Here is a 27533-nt window from a genome sequence, read left to right on the forward strand (position 1 = left end):
TTCATTGACTGATGAATGGAAAAAGAAGATATGGTGTTTGTTTGTTTCTTTGTTTGTTTATTATATAATGGAATATTCCTCAGCCATCAAAAAGAATGAAGTCTTGCCATTTTCATCGATGTGGATAGAACTAGAGCAAAATAAGTCAGTCAGAGAAAGATAGGTACCATATGATTTCACTCATATGTAGAATTTAAGAAACAAAACAAACAAGCAAAGGGATAAAAAAGAGAGAGGCAAACCAAGAAACAGACTTCTAACTATAGAGAACAAACTGATGGTTATCAGAGGGGAGGTGGGTAGGAGGATGGGTTAAATAGGTGATAGGGATTGAGGAGTGCACTTGTTTTAATGAGCACAACGTGTTGTATATTTTGTTGAATTACTATATTGTACACCTGAAACAAATATTGCATTGTTGACTAACTGGAATTTAAATAAAAACTTTTAAAATCCTAAAAAAATAAAATAAAAAATAAAAACAAAATTAAAAATTAATTAAAAGTTTAAGATAGTTTTGAGAAGAGGGAATTTTGGAGTCTCTTTGGCCATCTAAGGAATTAGGAAGGCCTATCTCCTGGGAGAGTTGTGGGGCTGATGTGTAGTACTGAGCTATACTTGTTAAAGCATCTCTAGTTTTTACACTTCTGAATAAAAGTGACACTGACCCATACATTTGGGTTTAGAAGCATACAAAGGAAAGAAAAGAGGCATGTATAAGAGACAAGAACCTTTTTCTATATGATTGGTATTTCTTTGTACTTTGATTAGAGAAATCCAAACTCCACCATATTGGAGTTATTCTAGAATTCCAGGCAATCTCTTAGACTGCAAAGCCCCAGCTTGTCATACTCGACCTGATTTGTCCAGGAGATAGACCTACAGCTGGACCAGCACAGATGTGGAGAGAGGAACTCTTTTCTTCTAGCTGGGATCTTGTTGGTGAGGGATACTTCTACAGACAATGAAAAGAATAGCAGAATGTCTCACCCTCATCAGGAAAACTGTACACTTTCATGATTTAGGCTATGTCATAGGTATCAGAGTACAAAGCAAGACACTGAGGCCACTAGCTTCTCCAACTAAGGATTTTACATTTGGATATCTCAGTGATGAGAGTCCCATGCCCAGTTGAAAGGGCCTAAGGGCTGATGTGGAAAGGAGCTACAGAAATCTGAAACTGCAGGAAGAAAAATAATGAAGACTGATTGACTTTGTGGTTGAGATGTGCACATTCTTGGATGGAAGGGTCTTGTTTGGTTGCTTTAGTAGTTGCTGCTGCTGCTTTCTCAATTTGAATTGTTGGTTCCTGAACCAGATACAAGAGTGGGAGAAGTGGGAGAGTTATGGTCAGTGAATGAAGGATTTTGGGGCTTGTCTGGAGTGGAAAAAGCCAGATTATAACCCTCATGTCCTCTCCAAGTCCTCATGACACTGAATTCCGAGACAGCAGAGATGGGCATGAGTGCAGGGACAGCAAGGAATCAGGACTGGGACCCCAGAGAAGGAAGAAGAAAAAAAAGGGGGTTGTTTCAGAGGTTGTTCTGGGACTTTAGAGAAGGTTTCCTGAACTCTAGAGAAGAGAAGCTAGTCCCAGAAAGTTTCCTGAACTCTAAAGAAGAGAAGCTAGTCCTACCAGGGAGGTGAGGATTATAGTAAGGAATAGTGTAAGAAAAACTTTGGGGCCTTAGCAGATTCAGAGGTTGAGGGGAGTTCTTTGTCTCTTGGTAGCATTATGAATTAAACAGATTGCAGGGATTTACTTGAGAAGACCCTAAGTCAGGAATATGAATAAGAGTCCTTCCTCTATTTGAGCTCTACAGTGTGAGAACTCTGAAGTTCTAATTCCAGTTATACTGCTTATTCTTATATTTGTGATCCAATCACTTCGCCCCTGAACCTCAGTTTTCCTCATCTTGTAAACTGGATGATAGCAAGGCCAACATATGCGATGTGCCCAGTTCAGTACTAGTGCACAGTATGTATTCAATATTGAAATATTATTATGACAGAAATTTCCAGACTGTGGTTTGGATGAAGGTACCAAGCACACTTCAGGGGATCAGATAGACCTTTACTATTGACTTGGGTAAGTTGAGTTTCGAAGGTGATTCCTCCTGGGGATTTTAATCTGGAAACATGGTGTGGATAAACAGAGTCTCCAACTCTTCATGCTGCGTGTGGGCAAATGAGGTGCGTTTTTGGTACTTCTTCCATTACACCACTTCCTTTCCTAAAAACTCCCAAGAAACCACAACTGTGAATTTTCCATGACTTCCTTCAACACGGCTTGGACTTTAGGAGATAAAGGTCCCAGGTCTTGACTCTGGGTGGCTGAACCCTGTGTAACAGTGCTTTGTCCTCTGTTTTCTGAGATTTAGTTTTTTCCTCTGGGAAAAGTTACCTCTTAACTTTCTCTCTATCCAGTTTGTTCACTCTGGGACATGACTCCTTTGAGTGTCAGTTTGCCCTGAACTGAAAACAGAAAACCCCTTTCTCTGGTACTCTGTCTACCCTACCTAACCTCAGGATAGTGGACAATGGTTTCCCTCTTCTTTTTCACACTTTTGTTTCCTTTAAAAACTAGGAAGAAGGTGCATCTCCCTGCACCTGAATATAACACACTCTTCAAAGTGGGTTTTCTCTCTTTGCTTATTTATTTTGGAACTTGATCCATCTTGTCTGGTAAATAGGGTTTTTCTTTTCCAGGATTTCTGAAGCTCTAATCATTGCCCTGGGAAAAAGTTCATAAGAAATAAGATATTACTAAATTCATGCTGGCAATAAAAAGTTATAGAGTATTTTTTTAAAATGGCAATTGAGAGAAAGGAAAATTTCTAAGAAAATACAATTACCATAATTTACTAAAAACAATAACTGCAGAACCTGAATAAACTAAAAACTACACAAAAACATAAGATATATTATGGAATTCAAGACAATTCTGTGCTATATGGAATTCAAGGCATTGCTGTTATATGCCCATTTCAATAAAAGAAGGAATGGTTTTCACTTGAACTTCACTTCTTATATTTGAAGTCCATAACACCAGTACTAAACCCAGGCAAGAATAAACACCGTAAGTTTTTTTTTAATTAATGTTTATTTATTTTTGAGAGAGGCAGAGAACAGCACACAAGTGGGACAGGGGCAGAGAGAGAGGGAGACACAGAATCAGAAACAGGCTCCAGGCTCTGCACTGTCAAAGCACAGAGCCTGACGCAGCGCTAGAACTCATGAGCTGTGAGATCATGACGTGAGCTGAAGTTGGACGCTCAACCAACTGAGCCGCCCAGGTGCCTCAAGAATAAATTCTATAAACAAAGCTACAGACTATGCTACTTAGGAACATAGATGTAAATAACCTATATGAAATATATTTAATATAATCACATATTTATATGTATATATTCTATACTTACAGTATCTAATTTATTTTTGAGATTCATATATATGTATTTGAAATCAAATATGTAAAATATTAATTTATATTGATTTTTCTACTCATATTTTATAAAATTATTCTATTCAAACTTAGGTAGTTGATATCTTCATCAACACTCTGAGATTACTCTTTTCATTAAGCTGTATAGTTTTACTGAGCGCACAATCTTCCAATGAAGTTGTATGTGATACAGCACTTTCAGAATGTGTTTTTGGAATGCTATTACTGGGAATTTTGTTCTAGGTTACAAGAATATACTATTAAGATAACTGTTTTGCCTCCACATTCATCCTTTAGGGGTGCATTCTTGATCTCTACAAACTTCTAGTTACTATTTGGCTTTAAAACAGGAAAACGGTTTATTTATTTGGGTAAGTTATGTACGGACACAGTACCAAATTGAAAACAACTTTGTTCCTTAGCTCTCTAGAGCTGTTTTGTTCAATACAGTAGCCACTACCCATCATGGCTGTCAAGTACATGATATGTGGCTAGTTCCACTGAGTTACTGAATTTTTAATTTTATTAAATTTTAATTTAAATTTAAAAACAGATACTCAATCCAGTTACTGGTAACTTTTTTAGTGTATTTAGAACAACTTGGGTCTACTTTTTAAATTTTTTTAACATTTATTTATTTTTGAGAGACAGAGAGACAGAGCACGAGTGGGGGAGAGGCAGAGAGAAAGAGGGAGATACATAATCCAAAGCAGGTTCCAGGCTCTGTGCTGTCAGCACAGAGCCGACACAAGGCTTGAACACCTGAAACTTGAGATCATGACCTGAGCCAAAGTCGCATGCTTAACCGACGGAGCTACCCAGGCACCCCTTTGGTCTACTTTTTAAATTAAATTTTATGAACTCTAAAAGCATATTAAGTATTTATGATGAAAATTTAGCATCTAGGTTGAGATATGCTGTCACGTATAAAGTATTCATTGGATTTCAAAGTCTTAATATGAACAAACGAATGTAAATTATCTCATGGTCTAGCAAAGTATTGTTACAGTTTAAGATGTTAAATTCTGAGGGTGCCTAAGTGGTTCAGTCAGTTGAGCGTCAGGCTGTTGGTTTCTACTCAGGTCATGATCTTGTGGTTCGTGAGTTTGAGCCCCACATGGGACTCCGTTCTGGCAGTACAGAGCCTGCTTGGGATTCTCTCTCTCCCTCTGTCTGCCCCTCCCCTACTTGCACATGTGCACATGTAAAAAACTATAACATGTTATTTCTGTATTACATATAGATTGTCTGATTTAATTATGCATTAAAAGTAAAGGTAAAGGCTTTACGTTTCTTATCTGTGTATGCAAACACACAACATATAAAAGTAAATTAAATGAAGAAAAAAACTTATAGGTGATAAAAAGAAGGAAAAGATTAATCTTTGTGTGTGTTTTTCGCTTTTTATATACTCATATCATTATTGATGTATGTGTTTATTTGAAATATTCTTTTTAGTAAAACTGTAGCAATATTTTTGCATCTAAGCTTTGTGCCCTTATCTTGGTGTAATAACTAGTCTCTTCTGATACCTATTATTTGTGTTTTTCAAATGAGTCTTGGAGCTTTGATTGTGACTTGCCACTTATCCATGGGAAGATGCAGAGATGCAGAAGAAAGACAGCGGGGAATCATCAGGGCTTAAGAAGAGGAGAAGCCTCAAAACATCAACACGTATACATTGGAAAGTTCAGAAGACCATTCTGAGAAAAGATGCTTTTGCACATATAAAAGCTGAAAGAATCCATCAACAACAGACTTTCACTATAGGATATGTTAAAGGCCATTCTTCAGACAGAAGGAAATGTATATCTGGTTAAGAACTTGCATCTGGAATATCTAACAAACACATCTCAAAAATGAAGAAAAACATTCCAATTAAAAATCTTAGAATTTAATTTAATTAGAATTAAAAGGTTTGAATAAGCATTTCACCAAAGATATATAAATGGTCATGTGAAGGAATATGGAGAAATTAGAACTCTCATATAGCAATTGGAGATTACTGGTGGAACTATTAAATGATACAGCTACTTTGGAAAACAGTTTGGCATTTTCTTTAAAAGAAAGTTTAACATAATCTTACCATACAACCCAGCAATTTCACTCCTAGGAATCTACCCAAGAGAAATGCGAACATTCATCCATTCAGAGATATACGCACAACTATTCATAGCCCCGTTGTTCATAATTGCCAAAATCTGATAACAATCTAAATCTCCTTGTTGTTGAATGGATATACAAATGTGTTATATCTATACGATGGGATATCATTCATCAACAAAAAAAATAATGGATTGCTGATACATTTTACAACATGGATGAACCTCAAAAACATACTAAATGAGATATATATTTGCTAAGACTTAATGATGGACTCATGGGAATTCATTATACTATTCTCTGTTTTTGTTTATAATTGAAATTTTTATATGTTAAAAATAAGCAAGTAAAATTCAATCTTTAGCAATCATTTTTTTTTTCCAAAAGAAGAGAGATCCACTCTGAGATGGAACTATTATGGGCAGGAACTATGTTTGCCAAGGTGAACAACTGGAGGAAATGGAGTGGAGATTCAGTAATCTTACGTTTAATGGTGGAAATTTTCCTCAGAAGCTCATTATCTAGGAATGTGATAGAAACGGGTGACTTAAACTCTTTACTTCAGCTCATAAGTCATAAATAGGTGATGCTAATAATGCTATTTTATAATAGGGTTTGTAAATGTTACACAGATGTATTAATGTCAGGCATTAATACACACAAAACACTAGCATAATGCATGGCACATAATATACACAACAGAAGTGTTTTCTTTTTAAATTTTTATTATTTTAGAATATTTGTCATTGATGGGGTACCTGGGTGGCTCAGTAAGTTAAGTGTCCGATTTCAGCTCAGGTCATGATCTCACCATTTGTGAGTTCTAGCCCTGCATAGGGCTCTGTGCTGACAGCTTGGATCCTGGACCCTGCTTCGGATTATGTGTTTCTCTCTCTCTCTCTCTGCCCCTTTCCCACTCGACCTCTTTGTCTCTCTCAAAAATAAAGAAACAAAAAAAAAAAATAGAAGAAGAATATTTGTCATTGAAAATGAAGTCTCTTTAATTGAAGTTATAAACTATATTTAACATAGGATATGTAACAACCCTAACACTTTTCTGATAATCAAATCACTGCCTCTGCACCTACTGATCTTATAATAATTAACTCCCTCTGCATATCAGGTGTAAGTTAGGAAAATATTACCAATTACAATAGTTAGTTTCATAGAAAACAAATTAAAAAAAAACTATATTACTAATGTTTATTATTTGCTTATATACTATGATATAGGAACTATACTTTTTAGAAAACTCACAAAATTATAGTTTATTAACACATAAAAAGTAAACTACAAAAATTATACCAAACCTATATTAGTGACTGCCTCAGAGAAGAAAGAGTTGGGATAGAACAGTTAAGAATGATTGTTAAGTAAGTGCTTTGGCTTAATCACTATCATTTTTTAAATAAATCAGACTAAGTTATATATTTCTTATGTGATTTACCTTGAGCATAAAGTTGGAAAAAGCAACTGGAAAAACGTGATTATATGTTAACAGGTTTTTTTTCTTTTTTGTGGTGACATTATAGGTATTTGCTATAATATTCATTGTTCTTTTCTGTATTTTAAGGCATACATTTTTATTGAGACAACCAACTACAGAAAATTTTCATGATCATATAAAAAGATGACATAAAATTTTAAAAAATTAGACAGTCATTTCTGATAAAATGTTGGTCAAGGTAGGAATAGAAGGTATTTCCTTAACCAAAAGAGTTTCTATATCAAAATGGATAAATACTTGGGGCACCTGCGTGGCTCAGTTGGTTAAGCATCTGACTTTGGCTCAGGTCATGATCTCACAGTTTGTGAGTTCAAACCCCTCATCAGGCTGTCTGCTGTCAGCACAGAGCCCAATTCAGATTCTCTCCCCCCACTACTCCTCCCTTGCATATGCACTCTGTGTCTCTCAAAAATAAATATATTTTTTAAAAAATGATAAATACTTAATAAGAGACATCAAGACCATTACTATTAAAGTAAATAAGAGGCAAAAATGTCCTCTAACGTAGGTACTGTGCAGCATTGCAATAGTGTACCTAGCAAATGAAACAAAATATGAATAAGAAATAAGTAGCACAACAAAAAAGCAAAAGTGTCATATTTGCAAAACACCAAAAAGTTCATCTTTAAAATTCCACTGGAAAAAAAAAAAACAAAATATAATACTGTGTAAAACACTTCAACACATTGGAAGAATATAAGATTGTGATGCAACCATTAAGTGTTTTAAAGCAAATAAGAAATGTAAGGTCAACATTACATTTTAAAAGTTCCTATATGTTAGATCCTCAAAATATATAGAATGCCTAAGAATATATCTAAATGAAATGTCTAAAAACTATATGAAATAAATTATAAAGCTGTGTAAAGGGCATAAATGATCATTGTACTCATATGTGGAATTTAAGAAATAGATGAACATGGGGGGGGGAAGTGAGAGAGGCAAACCATAAAACAGACTCTCAACTATAGAGAACAAACTGAGGGTTGCTGGAGGGGTGGTGGGTGGGCAGATGGGTTAGATAGGTGATGGGCATTAAGGAGGGCACTTGTTGTGATGAGCAATGGGTGTTACATGTAAGTGATGAATCACTAAATTCTACTCCTGAAACTAATATTACACCATATGTTAACTAACTGGAATTTAAATAAAAAATTGAAACAAAAAAGGCATATTATGTTCTTGAGATAAATGAGTAAATATTACAAAAATGTCAATCTCCTCTTCCAAATAGTTCTATAACTTCAGTTTAATCCTAATCAGTATCTTTTTTTGTTCTTTCAGCCATTTTTTAAATTTGCAGTTCTTGTTCAATGCAAATCAATTCCATAATATGAGAAGTTACTATGAATCAAAGCATAGATATACACACACAATATACAATCCAAAGTAGGTAGACAACATTCAGGCATGAAACAAAAAGGAATGTTCATTCAAACACAGTAGCTTGAGATCTGTTGGAAATGGTTGTTATGGCGTGGGTTCCTAAAGTTGGGAAAAAATGACTTTGGTCATCAAGACTATTGTGGCCATATTAGATATTGGAACATTAAAGCATCAGTGGGGAGATGAGTGGGCAGATGGGTTAGATAGGTGATGGGCATTAAGGAGGGCACTTGTTCTGATGAGCCTCAGTGGGTGACCATGTGAACAAAATATTTTAGAGTGTCTATTTTTAAAAAGCTTTCTGTGCATCTGGGCAGTTGTGAAAAGATGTACTTTCCAGAATCAAGCCTTCTTTGGGCTTAGAATGAAGTTCTAACCATCTAAAAATATTGGCGAACAGAAAGTTTTCCAAATGTGATTATTCTGATTCAGAGTTAAAAAAAAAAGTATTTACAAAAAGAGTATAAAAGTTTTCCTGAATTTATTGTAAGTAAGCTTCTAGTCTTCACTTCCCAAATACTTGATTTATAATTTTGGCTCCTGCACATATTTTGTCTTTTTAATTTCAAGATTTGTTAATTTTACCTTCACAACAGATTTTTTTAATTGCAAAAAGTATTCAACACAAGCAGAAATAAAAGCATTTTGAAATTAGTTGAGGTCAATGTACTCCTACTTTTTGGAATCAGTTTAGTTAAACGAATCTAGCACTCTTGTTGAATAGGAATGGGTGATATGTATATAAGCAAAATTTGCTCATTATGCTTCAATCTGGGGTAGATTCCAATCTATCATTGCCTTGGCACATGTCAACTACTATATAAAAAATCAAATGCAATGTCAAATCCAAAGCCTCAGGGAAAAGAGTTCAGTTCCAAAAAACAGTGATAGCTCAACAATGTAAAACTTTATCTAGACTACACTGGCATTAAATCAGTACTGCTGAGACAATACATTGAGGATTTACGGCAACACCTGGAAGTTTCTTCCATGTACATATAAATAGCATTATGGAAGCTTTTTGTATTAACTGTTTTATGGCCTTAAAGATTTAAAGAACCAAATGAAAACTGATTCTGTTGACATTCCATCCTTTATATCCAGGTAAGATAAAATCTATTCTCATTTTCAAGGTAGAATTTACCTGTCCATACTTCTTAAGCCACCTTTAAAGAAATCATACCTTAACTAATCTTGGATGTTGTCTCTTCATCTTGTACATGCAACTCCAGTAGATTTAATAGACATTCATCATCCAGACAATAGACTCTTCATATGTTCTTCAAACCAGTAAAACTTGGGATCCTCAACATTTTCTGTGTCAATAAAATAAAGTGTGGAATTAGCAGATTCAACAAGGACCTGTTTTCTTTGTCACACTGGCTGTCTAGACACCATTTGGATCGGGTTTAGAAGATGGGGAAGTATAGATGTTTCTTGGCCTGAGTCTCTTAACCGTAGAGATGTAGAAGGTAACAAGATGATGAAGAGACTGGCTGTTGACTGCAGAGCACTGCTAGTTGTCATGGTGATGGCATTAGCTGGATTTGGGGCAGTTGAGGTATTCTGGGAGGAGTTACTTGAAAGTGTTACAGGTTTTTGATTTGAATAAATCTGTGTGGGTAGAAGCAGCTACAGAAGAAGAAGCCCCAGTGAGAGCCTGGCCATCATCGCCCTACCCAGGTCCACTCTGCCAGTATCAGTGCTCTCACTTGATGCCACATGAGTGGAGACCCGCTGGCTCAAGGTGGGGGCAGGCAAGGTCTCTAATCAATATATTAATAGATTTTTTTTATGGAGTTTGACAAGATGGTTCCAAAATTCGGAAAAGAAAGAGAATGGGCTAGACTGCCATCTAACATACTTTAAATAGGTAACATATGGAATGCGGCAGTTTTGGTGCCAAAAAGGTTAAACTAGAGCTACAACAGAATATAGAAAAAACAAACACTACTATAGATGGAAAACTGGCATTTCCAAGCAGTAGGAATAGAACAAGTTGCCATTAGTGTGTAAGAAATTACACTCTAACTCACAAAATTCAATAGCAATTACAAATAGATTCAAGTTTATTTTTTAAAGTTTATATTGAAATAATAAAAGAACAAAAACCTTAAATGGTTAAAATAAATTGCATCAGACTAGAGAGACTTGTAATATATATGAAAGGATTCATATCCCTATTTTATAAAAAAAAATTGTTCAAAAATAATGAGAAAAAAATTCCATCATAAAATTGGGTCAAAGGCATGAAAAAATAATGTCTAGAAAGGATGGTAAAAATGTTTAAAATGGTGAAAAATGCTCAACTTCACCAGGGATTCATAATGTGTAAATTAACACAATGAGTTATTTTTCTCCCACAAGACTGGCAAAAACTTTAACTATAAATCAAACTTTATTGATAATGTGGGGGAATGCATACCATTATTTATTATTAGTGGAGGTGTGAAGTGGTACAAAATTTGAAAAGAAATTTAGTAATAGCTTTCATTTTAATATACTTCATACCATTTAACCCAGAATATTTACCACCGGGAATTAAAATGTTAATTTATCAATAGAAAACTGGTGAAATAATCTTTTGTATATCCATAGCTTAGAATAGTACCTAATCATGTCTATTTTTTAAATTGTGGTGAAACATACATAATTTAAAATTTACTATTGACATCATTGTTTAGTGTATAATTCGGTAGCATTAAGTACGTTCACACTGTGGTGAAACCAATCTCCAGACTGTTTTCATCTTACAAAACTGAAACTCTGTACCCATTAAATAACAACTCCCACTCCTCCCTCCCCCAGCTCTTGACAACAACCATTTTCTGTTGTTTGTATGAATCTACTACTCTAGATACCTCATGTAAGTAGAATCATATAGTCTTTGTATTTTTGTGACTTGCTTATTTCATGTAGTATAATGTCCTCATGTTTCATCCATGTTATAGCATGTATCAGAATATCCTTCCTTTTCAAGGTTAAATAATATTCCATTGTATGTATATACCTCATATGGGTTTTTTTTTGTTTATCCATGCATCTGCTGTTGGACACTTGGGTTGTTTTTACCTTTTGGCTACTGTTAATAATGCTATTATGAAAATGTGTATGCAAATATCTCCTGTTACCCTGCTTCCAGTTCTTTTGCGTGAAATTTCTGGATCATATGATAATTCTATTTTTAATTTTTGAGATATCACCATACTGCTTTCTATAGTGGGTGCACCATTCTACATTCCCACCAACAGGGCACAAAGATTCCAATTTCTCCACATTTTTGTCAGCACTTGTTATTTTCTGTTTGTTTTTTGATAGTTGCCATCATGATGGGTGTGAGGGGAATATCTTGTGGTTTTGAATTGCTTTTGCCTAATGATTAACTATTTTGAGAATATTTTCATATGCTTGTTGGTCATTAGTATATCTTCTTGGAGAAATGACCTATTTATTATTTTATAGGAGTTGTCTATTATGGATGTTAACCACTTATCAGAGATGTGATTTGCAAATATTTTCTCCATTCCATAGGTTGCCATTCTACTGTTGATTCTGTCCTTTGGTGCACAGAAGTTTTTCACTTTTATGTTATCTAATCTATGTATTTATACTTTTGTTGCCTCTGTTTGTGGTATAATCTCTAAGAAGTCATCGCAGATCCAAGGTTGTGAAGCTTTTCCCCTATGTTTTTTTATAGTTTTGCCTCTCACATTTAGATCTTTGATCCATTTTGAGTTAATTTTTCTATAGGGTAAGGTAAGGGCCCATATTCATCCTTTTGCATGTGGATATCCAGTTTTCCCAACATCATTTATTGAAGAGATTCTGCTTTCCCCAGTCAATGGTCTTGGCATCCTTGTCAAAAATCAGCTGACCATATACATGTGAGACTATTTCTGGGCTTTCTATTCTTTTCTATTGGTGTATATATGTCTTTATGCCAGTACTGTTGTGATCACTGTAGTTTGTTTAGAAATCAGGAGTATGAGTCTTTGGTTTCCAACTTTGTTCTGTCTCAAGATTTTTTTTTTTTAGCTATTTGTGGTCCCTTGAGATTCCATGTGAATTTTAGGATGGATTTTTATATTTTTGCAAACCATACCATTGGGATTTTGATAGATATTGCATTAAATTCATACATTGCTTTAGGTAGTATTGATATCTTAACAATATGAAGACTTCCAATCCATTCTCACAGGATTTATTTCCATGTATTTATCTACTCTTTAATTTCTTTCAGCAACATTTTGTAGTTTTTAGTTTACTTAGTTTTTAGTTTGGTTTGCTTCCTTGGTTTATTCCTTAGTACTTTATTCTTTTTGATGCTATTGTAAGTGGAATGGTTTTATTAATTTCCTTTTCATATTGTTCATTGTATATAGAAACTTAAATGATTTTTGTACAGTCATATAGTTTTTAAAAGGTAAATATTATGAACATAGAAAAATCTCTAGGATACATTGTTGAATAAAAACAAGGACGTATTTTAGAATTCAGTAAGATACAACTTATGAAAAGAAATATCTGTATACATTTATATACTACCACTCTATAAATGAGGTTTTTTCACATTTTCCTACAATGGTGGATGACAATATTCCTGTGTGATATTATGATTTATAATAAACATATATTTCAGTCTTTGTCCATGGTTCCTGGCTCACAGCTCCCAAAAGCTTCAAATTTCCTAATTGATAACAGCAATGGGGGCATCTTTTGTTACAGTATTTGGTCTCTTGTCCTCAGTTCTTTAAAGTTCTTCAGTCTTAAAGGTTAAATGGGTGTCTTGATATTTATAAATGCTCCTTTCAACCACAGCTGAGTTTACACTAATAAGGTGACTTTTGGAAATCCCCTAGAGATGGAGGCAGGGGGCTATTTGCAAGGGAACAAATCCTGATTAGAGGATTGGAAGTTGCTAGCCCTACCACTGATTTGTGGGGATGGGAGAGGACTTGGAGGTTGAATAAATCACCAATGACAATTATTTAATTAATCATGGCTATGCAATGAAGCCTCCATAAAAACCCAAAGGGGATGGTTTGGACAGCTTCCAGGTTGGTGAACCAGATGCAATGACATGCTGCTCAGCCAGGGCCAAACAAATTCCAAGCAGATAGAAGTTCCTTTGTTTTGGACCTTGCCCTATATATCTTGTCATCTGGCTGTTAATTTGTATCCTTTACTATCCTTTGTAATAAACTGGCAATAATCTAGCAAGCAAACTGGTTTCCTGAGTTCTGTGAGCTCAGGAATTAATTAATTGAACCCAAGAAGGGGGTCATGGGAACCTCTGACATAGAGGCAGTTGGTCAGAAGCAGAAGTGACAACCTAGATTTTGGGTTGGCATTTGAAGTGGGGGCAGTCTTGTGAGACTGAGCCCTTAATTTGTGGAATCTGAATGAGGCTATCTCTAAGTAGATAGTATCAGAATTGAGATGAATTTAGGACACCCAGCTGGTTGACATGGTTTTTCCCACCCTTAAGAATTGGTGTCAGAATCATACCTTGCCTTTGGAAAGGAGTTTTCAGTCACTTTTTACTTCAGTCTTTCCCTCTCAGAAAAAAACATTCTCTCTTGCTCTGTAGCTTGTGTTTTCAGCTTATCTATCTTAATGTAGTCAAGCATGGGTGAAAGGCACTTGACTGTGATTATGAAATTTATAACTTCCCCTTTTATCATGGGGACATTTTTTTGAATAGGTTTTTGAAAAGAAGGTATAACAATGAATAACTGTTTTAAAACAAATGTAAAATACAGTTACAGGGCCCCCTGTGAAGAGGGTAACAGTGGAGGAGGGAGGGTGAAGGAGAGTTGTAGTCACTGGGACCCCCTAGATCTGATGGTGTCAAATTCATGCTGGAATCATCCATATTGATAAGAGGGTATGACTGGGAATTCTCTGGGGCCATTCTGTTTATCAGGGGTGCTGACATTTGGGAAGGAAAACCTATATGAGAAAGGGGATACTGATGCATTCATTCATTCCCTGGGAAACAATGTTTTCAAGGTGCCTCGGCTTGCTGTAACAATCTTGGACAAATGAAGTTAATCCCAGGAACCTCTACATCAGCTGAAAAGTGATTCACATGTATACCATAGAAAAATACTCCAGATGTATTAGTCCAAAATGAAACTTTGGTAATATTAAGAGAATTGAGCTGATATCTTTGTGATTCAGAGTATGGGGACTTTAAAAAATGAGGTTGTTGAAATACAGTCTTTACATGAAAAGATGGATACATTAGACAATTAGATGAGATCAAATGCCCATGGATTTCTCATCAAGAACCAAGGAAGACTGACAGTGGAATAAAATCTTTAAAGTGCTAAAATACCTGTCAACTTAGAATTCTATATCTATATCCAAAGAAAGCATCCTTCAAGAATAAAGGTAAAATACAGACATTCTCAGATCAAGGGAAACTATGAGACTCTATGGCCAGTAGTCCTGTTCTATAGAAATGTTAAAGGAAGTTCCTCAGACTGAAGAGAAATGGTACTAAGGGAAAATTAGAACTTCAGGAATGAAAGGAAGAGCCACAGAATTGGAAAATATCTGGTTAAATATAATAGACTAATTTTCTCTTCTTCAGTTCTTTGGATTACATACAAATACTGAAAGCAAAAAATTATCACATTTTCTAGTGCTGTATTTTTTTTATTTTTACTTTTGAAATAATTACATGTGCACAGAAGTTGCCAAAAAAAAAAAAAAGCACAAGGAAGTTCTGTGTACCCTTCATTCAGCCTCTCCCAGTGGTGACATCTTGCATAACTGTAGTATATTATCAATACCAGGAAAATGACATTGGTACAGTCCACAAAGTTTACTCAGATTTCACCGACAGCATTACACAATTTAGACTGCATGGTGGACGGTCTAAGATGCTTCTACCCAACCTTCCCTTCTCCTTCACTAGAAGTCAGATTTGTGTTATGATCTGACAGCCCTTCTGGCCTTCCCCATTTTCTGGCACAGGCATTTCCCCTAATAAAATCCTTGGAGATTTAGTCCTACCTGACATGTGTTTCTTAGACAACACAGACTGCACCAAAATTCACCCTATTTTTTATGTTACCAGTTAATCCATCCTGGAAAATGGGATTCAGCCTGAGCTAGAAGCATTTGGGATTCATTTGACTATTGTAACTGCTCCTCCTTCAAGGAGTTCTGTGGGCCCCTAAGAGATGGGGGTCAGACTGAAAGGAAGGCTCACTGTGATCAACTTTGTCTTGCTGTATCACATCAATGCTGTAATCACTCGTGTGGATAAAAAGAGCGGGTCTGGGAAGTTCCAGGGGCTTCTCTGTTCATCCAGGCACCAGAGGGCTGCATTGGTAAGTCTGTGGAATAGAGTAGAGTGGGGAGTGAAGAGCGATGAGCTCATTCATTTCTTGGAATGCGATGTATTGAAGACAACAGGTCCCTCACATAGTACCTCTGAATTTGAGAGTGACTTCACCTTCCTAAGCCTGTTTCCCAGTTGAAAAATAATTATAACCTCCATCTCACATGGCTGTAGTGATGATTCACTAAAATCCTATCTGTAAACCACAAAGCTTGTTGCAATGTAATGCTCAAGGAATGGGAACTGCTGTTATTTAGAAAAGTAATTCAGACCATGTAGCTGTACTGCTTAGAGCTCTTCCATGACTCCCTAGTGCAGGTGGGACAAATCCCACATCCTCAGTGACCTTGGCCTAGGAAGACTTACAGGAACAGGCAGTACTTCTTATAAACCCGGAAAAATAGCCCTTGTCTTGGGGCGCCTGGGTGGCTCAGTCGGTTGAGCGTGCGACTTCAGCTCAGGTCATGATTTCACACTCCGTGAGTTTGAGCCCTGCATTGGGCTCTGTGCTGACAGCTCAGAGCCTGGAGCCCACTTCAGATTCTGTGTCTGAATCCCTCTCTCTGCCCCTCCCCTGCTCATGCTCTGTCTCTCTCTGTCTCAAAAATAAATAAAAACATTAAAAAAAAAATAGCCCTTGTCTTGAGTCCTTTCATTGAGTTCTACACCTCTCAGACTTTAATAGGTATACAAATCAGCCAGGGATATTGTTGAGATACAGATTCTGATTCAATAGATCTGGGGCTTAAGATCCTGCATTTCTAATAAGTTACCAGATGATGCTGATATTACAGGTCTGCAAATAAGACTTAGCAAGGTTCTAAAAGGGCCTCTCTTTTGTTCTTTAGTATGTGCTTCCCCACTGGGCATAGAGTCTACAATTCAAAACTGTCATGACCATCTAGAATATGTGCCCACTTCTACATCATACTCCGTGTACCAGGGACCACACACTTCTCTACCCATTGCCTGGAACCTGCACAGCCCCTTCCCTGATTCATCCTCCTCAGGGAAAAACATGCTGTCAATGTCCACCCCTCCCTGGCCCAAGAGGTGACTATGGGTCAAAGGGGTGTCAACAGAGCCTGGACCTAGGCATGCAGGCAGGGATGAGAATGAGGGTGGAGTGGTTGGGGCTAGCTCTCCCTACATTGCCATGTTCTTTGGAACTTCAGAGAACCCAAGAATTCAAAATCTGAATCTCAACATCTAGAAAGATATATATCTGTCAAAGTGGGCAAGTAGAACATATTTTACTTAACAGTTTGGTAGCTTGATTTACAGTTTCTAAATACTTAGATATATGGTATGTGTGCCTCCATTTGTACTCTTGTCTTGGCCTTGAAAATGGCACCTACTGAGCTCTCCCCTCTTTTTAGCTCTGTGTTATTGCCACTGTGCATTTCCTTCAATTCTTTGAGCAAGTCATGAGTTGCCTGTTTCCTGGTGTTTGCATATGCTCACCTCCACTTTCATCTCCTACTTAACACTACTCATTACCTACCACCTATCTTTTCTCAGTTTAAACAACATGAACATGTAGAAGCTGACTTCTCTTCCCAAACAACTTCACAGTGTTCTCTTAACTCTTTCTTGGCACTATGTACTTTTCCTTCCAAAAGCAATTTCAATTTTAGTTACTCATTTATTTTTCTGCTTCTACTTTATTGTCCCTTTATTGCACCTTTGGAAACAGTTGGCTATGAGGAGGTGATATGTATGTGGGAAGAGAATATAGATTAATTTTGCTTTTGCTTGGAAAAGGTGTGCAAAAGAGGAAAGGAGGGAAGGAGGGAGAGATGGAGTAAGAGAGAGAGGCCATTACTATGAAAGGTTGGATAATCTGGGGCAGCAGTTCTCAAAGTGTGCTCCAAAAGCTCTTGGGAGTCCTTGAGATCTTTTCAGGAGGTTTCTGAGGTCAAATTATATAATAATATATTCATGATAATATTGAGATATTTACCTTTTTTTTTTTTTAACGTTTAATGATTTTTGAGACAGAGAGAGACAGAGCTTGAACGGGGGAGGGTCAGAGAGAGAGGGAGACACAGAATCTGAAACAGTCTCTGGGCTCTGTGCTGACAGCTCAGACCCCAATGCGGGGCTCAAACTCACAGAGCACGAGATCATGACCTGAGCTGAAGTCGGACGCTTAACCAACTGAGCCACTCAGGTGCCCCGAGATGTTTACTTTTTAACTGTCATTTTATCATGAACGTATGGTGGAATACATTTAGGAGAACTTCATAACTCCAACTGATTGTTCATAAACCAGTATTTTACAAATATCCGGTGTGTGCTGTTACAAGCCCATGTGTAGGTAAAAGATCCACTCAAAGGGCGATGCAGACCAGTGGATTTTAATGTGATAGATTATGCAAAGCTCATTGCTATGATTTCAAGTATCACGTAACAACCACTTTTTAAGAAGTTACTACTTATTGATATTGCTTTGTAGCTTCAAAGAATATCCACAATTATCACAAAGACTATTAGAAAACTTCTTTCTTTTCTAACGCTATAACCACATAAAGCCAGATTTCAACATAATGTGCATAAGGCTAGTTTCAACAAAAACAATATATCATAAAAAGTAAATGCAAAAGCAGAAGAGAATTGGTGGTTGTCAGAGGGGAAGTGGGCGGGGGATGGGCAAAATAGGTGAAGGGGATTAAGAAGTATAAACTTGCGGTTATAAAATAAATAAGTCATGGAGGTGAAAAGTACAGCATGGGGAATATAGTCAATAATATTGTATTAATGCTGTATGATGACTAAACTTACTGTGGTGAGCATTGAGTAATGTATAGACTTGTGGAATTGCTGTGTTGTACACCTGAAACTAATATAACACTGTATGTCAACTGTATTTCAAAAAAGAAAACAATGCAGAAGAGACTTCTATCTTCTATTAAGCCAAAGTTTCTATTATGTAAAACGATGACATTCTTTTCACATTTTGTGTGTGTGGAAAATATGGTTAACATGTAATGCATTTATCATTTTGTTCTGAAATGAATAAATGTTTTTTAATTTATCAATTTTAATTTCTAATGTGGCAAATGTCCGAGGATATAACCCACAGAAAGAAAAAAAAGCTCTTTGGAGCCCTCAATCAGTAAATTTTAAGAATGTAAAAAGATAGAGACCAAAACATTTGAAAAGCAATAACTGGCATTTAATTGAAGGAAAATTAAACCTAGCTAAGCATCTGTTCTTCAATATAATCCTCAGAGTAAATGAAGTAGTACAATTATGCAGTAACATACAATAAGAACATTAGAATATTATTCAATATAATAATAGTCATAATAACATTTGAAGATGTTTTCTATGTATCAAACATTTAAGTGCTTCATATGCATGATTCACTGAATTCTAAACAAACACATGGGGGATAAAGTACAATTGTTAACATCCTCTTTTAGATGAAGAGAAGCAGGGTCTTTAAGTTTTGGCAGCTAGCGTAGCATAACTGGGAATGAATCAGGTCTTACTGACTCCTGTATGCACCATCTAAACACCTGCCCGCTCTCCCTGGAAGGGCATTGAGTCTTCAGCTTAACTAGCATGTGAAACAAGGAAGTGTATATTTCAACCTGACTCAGGTGTTTTCCTAGGTCAGGGCTATGGGGAGCACAAACAAGAACTGCCAGCAGGGCACTGCATATACTCAGCAAATATTTATTGACTGCCTCCCACAAGTGGTTGCTTACTTAGGTGTGGTGATTCTGCAGTTAACAAAACACAGGCCAGCATAGATTGGGAAAGGATGGGAGCCCTGCAAAAGCAGACACCATGTGTAACAGGAATCTTACATTCACTTTCGTAAGACAATCTGACCTTCTGATCTGCCTTCTGTCCTCAACTTTAGTCTTCTTTATCTCCTTCCAATGGGAATGGAGCTGAGATTTGCATCTTTCAATCTTTCTCTTTCAATCTTTGAATCTTTCTGGACCACTTAAACCTCACATTCTGGACCCCTATCCTTCTTCCCTTCCCTCCCCCTGCTTACCCTCATGAATCCCTTTGGAGAGCCCATTTTCAAGCCTGCTTTATCCTCTCTCTGGAAATCAAGTGTTTTTTGTTTTTTGTTTTGTTTTGTTTTGTTTTAGTGTGTCCTCATGGTGAAACACCAGGTATTTAAATGTAATTTTTGATACACCCAGACCCTTGCACCCAGATATACCCCTAATGTCCGACCTTTCATTCATTCAATCATTTACTCGTTCAGTAATAGTATGCTTAGAGACTAATATAACTGTTGCTGGAAATAGTCATTATTCTTTTTATACTCAAACTCTACTTTTGACCTACCTACCCTTTAAGCCATCTCCTGTGTCCTTTTTAAAAATTTTATTTTATTTTATTTTATTTATTTATTTATTTATTTATTTATTTATTATTTTAAAGTATAATTTATTGTCAAGTTGTCTAACATACAGGGTATACAGTGTGTTCTTGGTTTTGGGGGTAGATTCCCATGATTCATCACTTACATACAACACCCAGTGCTCATCCCAAGTGCCCTCCTCAATGCCCATCACCCATTTTCTCCTCTCCCCCCCCCCATCAACCCTGTTTGTTCTCTGTATTTAAGAGTCTCTTATGGTTTGCGTCCCTCCTCCCTCTGTTTGTAACTATTTTTCCCCCTTCCTTTCCCCCGTGGTCTTCTGTCAAGTTTCTCAAATTCCACATATGAGTGAAAACATGATATCTCTCTTTCTCTGACTGACTTATTTCACTTAGCATAATACCCTCCAGTTACATCCACGTTGCTGCAAATGGCAGTGTTTCATTCTTTCTCACTGCTAAGTAGTATTCCATTATATATATAAACCACATCTTCTTTATCCATTCATCAGCTGATGGACATTTAGGCTCTTTCCATAATTTGGCTATTGTTGGAAGCACTGCTATAAACATTGGGGTGCATGTGCCCCTATGAATCAGCACTCCTGTATCCTTTGGATAAATTCCTAGTAGTGCTATTGCTGGGTCATAGGGTCCTGGGTCCTTTTGATACCACCATCTCTTTACTTTTATACTTGCCTCGTTTATAGCTCTGTCTCTTTAAAACAGCAATCTGATCTGAGAATTTTAATGTGGATTAAATCCATTTACGTTTGATAGGATCATGATTAGTAATATATTTGGACTCATGTCTACTTCCTTATATTTTTTGTGTTTTTGTGTTTTTTTCATTTTTCCTGCTTTCTGTTGAAATGTTTGCACTTTATTCCCTCCACGCCATTTCACAATTGTATGCAATTATATGCAAGGTTTAAATTTACCATTAATTTTTTCATATAAATACTTGATTTAAAAAATTCAAAATTAATCAGTTTCTCTATACTTGTCCCAAACAATATAATGCTCTTTGGATTTTTAACAGTGAATCCTGCACCTTCAGGTTCTCATGTTATTTTTGTCTACCGTTTTAGATCAAACTTACTTTTATGCCCCTAAAAGTAGCCATTATTATTTTTGTCATAAATATTTATTTAGATTAAACCATGCTTATCATGTTCTTTGGTCACTCACCATTGCTTCTCTCTTAGCCTCCTTTTTTCTCTTGGACACAGGTTTATTCTTTCTGAAGTAGAATCATTAGTAATTCTTTTTGTGATGGTCTATTAATTGTAAACATTTCAAACGTGCTTTGCCTGAAAATATTGTCAATCCTGCATAATAGGTTAGGTGAGTATAAAACTCATTTATCTGAGAAGTCTGCTGATAGCTGAACTTTTATTCCTTTGTAGGTGATATTTCTCTACTCTCTTGTTGCTTTAAAAAGATGTGTCCTTTGTTCATAGTCTATGTGTTTACTTCTAAGTGTCTAGGTAAGATTTATTTTTATTTATATTGTCTATGTTTTGCTATACGTTTTCAACCTAAGCACATTGAATTTCTTCAATTATGGACATTTCCGAGCCATTATCTCTTTGCATATTGTCATTCTTCCATTATCTCTATTATCTTCTTTTGGAATTTTCATTAGATTTATATTAGGCCTCATTCTGTTCTTCATATTTTTCAACTGCTGGTATTTCCTCAACTTTCTTAACTGCAGCTTGTTTAGCCATAAGGATAAAAGTCTGATATATGTATTTTATTACTCTGGCTGCTGCTATTTGTTGACCCTTAATTTGTATTTTCCGTGGTGCTTTACCCACCCGCCCTGGCCAACATCTTCCTTAAATAGGCTGAAGTCTTATACATCCATTTGTTCTCTTATTCACTCATGCATCACTTATCTCCCACCCTGTTTATTTATTTTACTGAGTTCTAATTGACCTATAACATTATATTAGTTTCAGGTATATAAAAGAATGATTCAATATTGTATATATTGTACAATAAGTCTAGTTAATATCTGTCACAATAAATAGTTACAATTTTTTCTTGAGAGAAGAACTTTTATGATTTATTGTCTTAGCAACATTTAAATACTTAATGTAGTGTTATTGACCCTGGCCCTTCCCACCCCTCCTGTCAGCTAGCCTGGAATGCAAAGGTCTTAAACTAAGCCGTAGATTTAGAAACAAAAGATCAGACTCACACTCTGTATCCTACCAAATAAAGAAGATGGAAGCTTACCACATGACAAAAAAGATATACCCTAAGTAAAGCACAAAAACAAAACAATGGACAATAGGAAGGAAAAAACTTAGGCATTAAAGAATCAACTCAGGAAATGGGACGATAATTGACAGGTGTTCCAAAAAGAGCACAGTTGAGAGAAATCTCACAATTTATCCCAATACCACTCTCAAGTTTTCTCTTGTTCTCTCTTGTTATATCTCACTTTCTTTTAAAATGTCTCTCAGTTATCCATGTCTACTAATTTGTTATTTCTGTCATTCTCTTGCCATTTTTGTCATTCTTGTCATTCCTCTTCTTTCTTCTTCCTCTTTCTGAATTTCTTTCAAAAATGCAATTTCTTTCTCTTATACTTTTACTTTCCCAATTTTTCTCTTTCTCAAATTCTCAATAATTCTCACATTTTGACAATATCCTAGTCTCTGAACTCTCTATTTCTCAACATTTTTCTCAAAATGAACTCAATTTCTGTTCATCTCCAACAGTCTTTCTTTATCTTTTTCATCTTTCTTACTAATCTGCTATCCACTTTCTTTCCTCTGTTATGCTCATGCTGTCTTTAACTTTCTTGGTATTTCTATATTTCTTTTAGTAGTTTTTCTTAATGTCTCAATATTCTTGATCCCTCAGTCTTTCTCAGGAACTTTTTTTTCAAAATATTTTCTTCAAACTCTTATTTACTCTCTTTTTTCCTTTTTCACAAAAGACAGAAAAAGTTTCAAACTCATGAAGATTCTGTAATGTGAACAGAAGGCAGACTGGCTAAGGCCCTGGGTCCCCCAAAATTCACTATTGTGAGTTTCCTGTTTTATTTTGTTCTGCCTTACATATACCAAAGGGACACTAGAAAAGTCAGCAAACCTAAAATTCAATGGGCACAGACAAAAAAAAATGCCCCCCAAAATCTCTCCTGTTGAAAGACCAGGAAAAGGGGCAGCCAAGCAAGGCAGACTTTTAGACAATATGCACTGTACAGAGAAACTCCAGTCCCTCATTTACCCTGGCCAGCAAAGGCTGAGTGAATAGCCTAGACGTCCACCTTTGCCACACTGTAAAAATGTATTCACTGTCCAGGTTCTTTTCACCTGGGAGGTCTCATAGAAGGCTGAGTTGGGAGCCAGGATTTCCATCTCTGTAGGGTGGTAATGAGCACCTCTCGTCTCATACAATGTCAGTTGAGACCAAGTGGGGAGCCTGGAGTTCCAACCCTATCTACTGTTAATGCAGTGTTCCTCCCTCTCTTTGCTGGGGTGGCAATAGATCAGGCTTAGTAGAGAGTGAGGACTTTCATGACTTCTCAGCAGTAGCAATCCCTCTTCTAACCCCACTCAAAAGGTGTCCCCCAGTGGAGGCCACATGGGGAACAGTAATGAGGTGTCCCTCCCCTTCTTATCCAGGGTAGAATTAACAGAGGCCTACTGGGGAGCCTAATCTTCCACTTCCACTTTGCTGTAATGAGTCCCTTTCCTCCCTTCCTTCTCCATGCCCCTTTTCCCAGTGTCAAGGGAGGCTGAGTGGAAAACTTGGACTTCCATCCCCACCTGATAGTAATAAGGTGGTATCCCCTTCACCCACCAGATTGGTGTCAGAGGAAGCCTGCTAAAACACATGATTTAAATAAGATCCTAAGTCTTATAACACAATGCACAAAATGTCCAAGTTTCAAGTGAAAATCATGTCTTACCAAGAACCATGGAGAGCTCATACTAAGTGAGACAATCAACAAATGCTAACACTGAGATGACATGGTGTCCAATTATCTGACAAGAATTTTAAAGCAACCATCAGAAAAATTCTTCAACAAGTAATTACAAATACTCTTGAGACAAATGAAAACATATATAAAATTTCAGGAAAGAAATAAGAAGAATAAAAAAAGAAATAAAGATATAAAAAAGAACAAAATGAAAAAATTAGAACCAAGATATATAACCAAAAGGGGGAAAAAAAAAACCCTCAATGGATAGGCTCAATAGCAAAATGGAAAGGACAGAGGCAAGACTCAGTAAATTTGAACAATAAAAGCTATGCAATCTCAACAACAGAGAGAAAATAGCCTGGAAAAAATGAACAGAACCTTAGGGACTTGTGGGACAAAAAGAGATCTAATATTTGTGTCATCAGAGTCCCAGAGGCAGAAGATTGGCAGAGGGCTGAAACATATTTAAATAATAATAATAATAATGACTAAAAATTTCTAGCATTTGTCAAAAACCATAAGCCTACAGGTTGAAAAATCTGACCAAAACTTAAATGGATTAAATTCAAAGCAATTCTTGAAAAGACATATTATAGTCTTTTGAAAACCAAAGACAGATTGGGTCTTGAAAGCAGTCAGAGAGAAATGACACATTACTGATGGGAAAAACAATTCAAATGACAGTGTATTTCTCATCAGCAACCATGAAGGGTGGAAGGAAATAACAAAATATTTTTCAAGTGCTAAAAAAATGGTTAAGCCACAATTCTATATCCAATGAAAATATATTTAAGGAATGAAGGAGAATTAAATACATTCACACATGAGGTAAATCTAAGAGCATGTGTCACCAGCAGGTCTACCCTAAAAAGAATGGCTAAAGAAAGCTCTGTAAACAAAAAGGAAATGAAAAAAAGAAGGACTCTGGGAACACTTAGAAGAAAGAAAGAACACAGAAATAAAAATATGGGTAAACACAATACATTTCCCTTATCTTCTTGAGTTTGTTTGATGGTTGAAGCAAAAATTATAGTAGTCTTCAGTATAGTTCTCAATGAATATAGAGAAAATAATTAACACAATTATATTATAAATGGGGAAGGGTAAAGGGACATAAAGGGGTTAAAGCTTCTACAATTCACTCAAAATGTCAATACCAGTTGACTTTGATAAGATATATCTATATTACATAATAATATATTAAGAAATTATATAATGTATATAATTAATGATTATACATATAATTTACATGTAATATATAAATATACAATATTACAATGCAATATGATAAAGTAACTTCAAGTGTAATTATACAAGTATAATAAAATAAAATAAAAGGATGAAAAAGATAAGATGCAAACATTAATCAAAAGAAAGCTGGAGCGCCTATCTTAATATTAGACAAAGAACAGAGCAAAACAAATTAACAAGGACAGAGAAGTACATTACATAATGATATGGTCAGTCTACTAAGAAGAACGAACCATCCTAAATGTGTATGCACCAAACAACAAATATGTGAAACAAAAACTGATAGAACTGAAAGGAAAAATAGACAAAACCACAATTATAGTTGGAGACTTAAATGTCTCTCCCTCAATAATTGATAGAACTAGATGAGATGAATAGCTCCCTCAAAAAATTGCAGTGAAGATTTAGGGAAGGAATGCCTGAAGCCTTCAGTAGTCACCAGCAGGGTACATAGAGTTAATCGTACTAGATATAATCTCTGACTCTATGGAGATTACATCTAGTGGGGAAGACAATTAATTATACAGTTATTTTGGAGTAATAAGAAAATTCAGGTCCTATTGGAGTCAGAAAAGGCTTCTTTTTGAGGAAGAATCATTAAGCCAACCTCTGAAGAGTAACTAGAAACTCTCTGAGTGAAGAAATGGATAAAAGTGCTTTAGGGAGAGGGAATAGCATTCAGCTATCCAAGGTTGAGAAAACTTGCTCACAAAAATAATAGTGAATCTGAATATTACAACTTGTCTTTGTTTCAAAAGGCTAGCCTTCTCATTGATTCTGGGATTTTCTATGTTAAATATACCTCAGAGGAAGATTAATAATATCTATCAATTACTGGATGCTAATTACATGCCAAGTGTGATGCTAAGCACTTTATATGTAATATAATTCTTACCACAAGCTGTGATATAGGCATTTTTATCAGTTCAATTTTAAAAAAGGAAAACGGGTTAAAAAAAGTTAATTTTACCTAAGGTAAAAATACTAGAAAATGGTGGCTCTGGGGTTCAAACCTAAGTCTGCCATCTACAGTGCCTCTAGTTTGGTGAACTGGAGTTCAGGGAAGCTTACCTGCCTGGCCTGCTGTGTTGGGCTGAGCCATATACTTTTCATATTGACTAAGGGACATTTTACCTTCTGTTATGGACTGAATGTATCCTCTCCAAACTCATTTGTTCAAATCCTAGCCTTCACGAGGGTGGAGCCCTCATGAATGGAATTAATACCCAAATAAAAAGGGCCCCAGAGAGATCTCTCTCTTTCTTTTTGCTATTTGAGGATACAACAAGCAGCATTCTGCAACCCAGAAGAGGGCTCTCACCAGAACCCAAACATGCTGGCACCCTGATCTTGAACTTCCGGTATCCAGAACTGTGAGAAAAATTTATGTTATCCCTGTGTTTTGTTATAGCAGCCTGAACTGGCTAAAACACCTACACCTCAATGATATGTCACTTGCCTTAGAGAATGGTCCAATCCAAGTCATATGCTCCAGAGATTTTCCAGTATGTTCTGAGTCTGGCAGATAATGAGATACTCATGACACCATTGAACCAAAAGAAACACTCTTACTTTACCCTTGCAGGTGAGGTGATATAGGAGAGGAATATCTGTGTCCTTGTCCTTTAGAGTTGCCATTGACGTAACCCAGGATGTGCACACCATCAAAATGGGCGGGGAAGATGTGATCTTTGTAAGTTGGTTCCACTTTAGAGAAGAAAGATGGAATCTTGAAATGTATTTATTTACCAATTCATGCTCAAAAGATTGTCTAATCTATATAAAAATTACACTTGAGGACAACTGTGAATCGCTTTAAGGGCCATTTTATTAACATGAGAATTATAGGTAACTGTAAGGTCCCCTTTATCATAAAAGAAGTCTTTCCATGGAGGATTCTGAGTTTATTAAAGATAAATTTTTTCCTTGCATTATGCCTAAGGGTATACTATCTTCATAGTGATCAAATGTAAACAGGAAGAGAAGGGTAGAAAGGCAAATAAAGTGAAAATGAGGGGAGATAATTAGGGAAAGAGGCAATGGGGAAATGCAAAAAGAAGACAGGAACACAAATTCAACCCAAATAGGCCTGCCCTCTACCCTATGCCAAAGCAGCTGGATATAAGCAAGTCTCCACTCATTTTTCCTGTTTGTTGCTGTTGATTTGGGGAAGATTTCATCTAAA

General features: G+C 36.0%; 1 protein-coding gene across 1 annotated transcript; it reads right to left on the reverse strand.

Moving 5' to 3' along the window:
• Positions 1-955: 955 nt before the first annotated feature.
• ARGFX (arginine-fifty homeobox) lies at positions 956-26986 on the reverse strand. The gene is given in 5 exon segments (XM_086676342.1): positions 956-1054; positions 1056-1196; positions 1198-1320; positions 2073-2210; positions 26921-26986. Coding segments are annotated over 5 exon segments (567 nt in total).
• Positions 26987-27533: the final 547 nt, after the last annotated feature.

Source organism: Puma concolor, chromosome C2 (assembly GCF_028749965.1).
Source record: "Puma concolor isolate L17-30 chromosome C2, mPumCon1.1.hap2, whole genome shotgun sequence".
In the NCBI taxonomy this organism is placed as follows: Eukaryota; Metazoa; Chordata; class Mammalia; order Carnivora; family Felidae; genus Puma; species Puma concolor.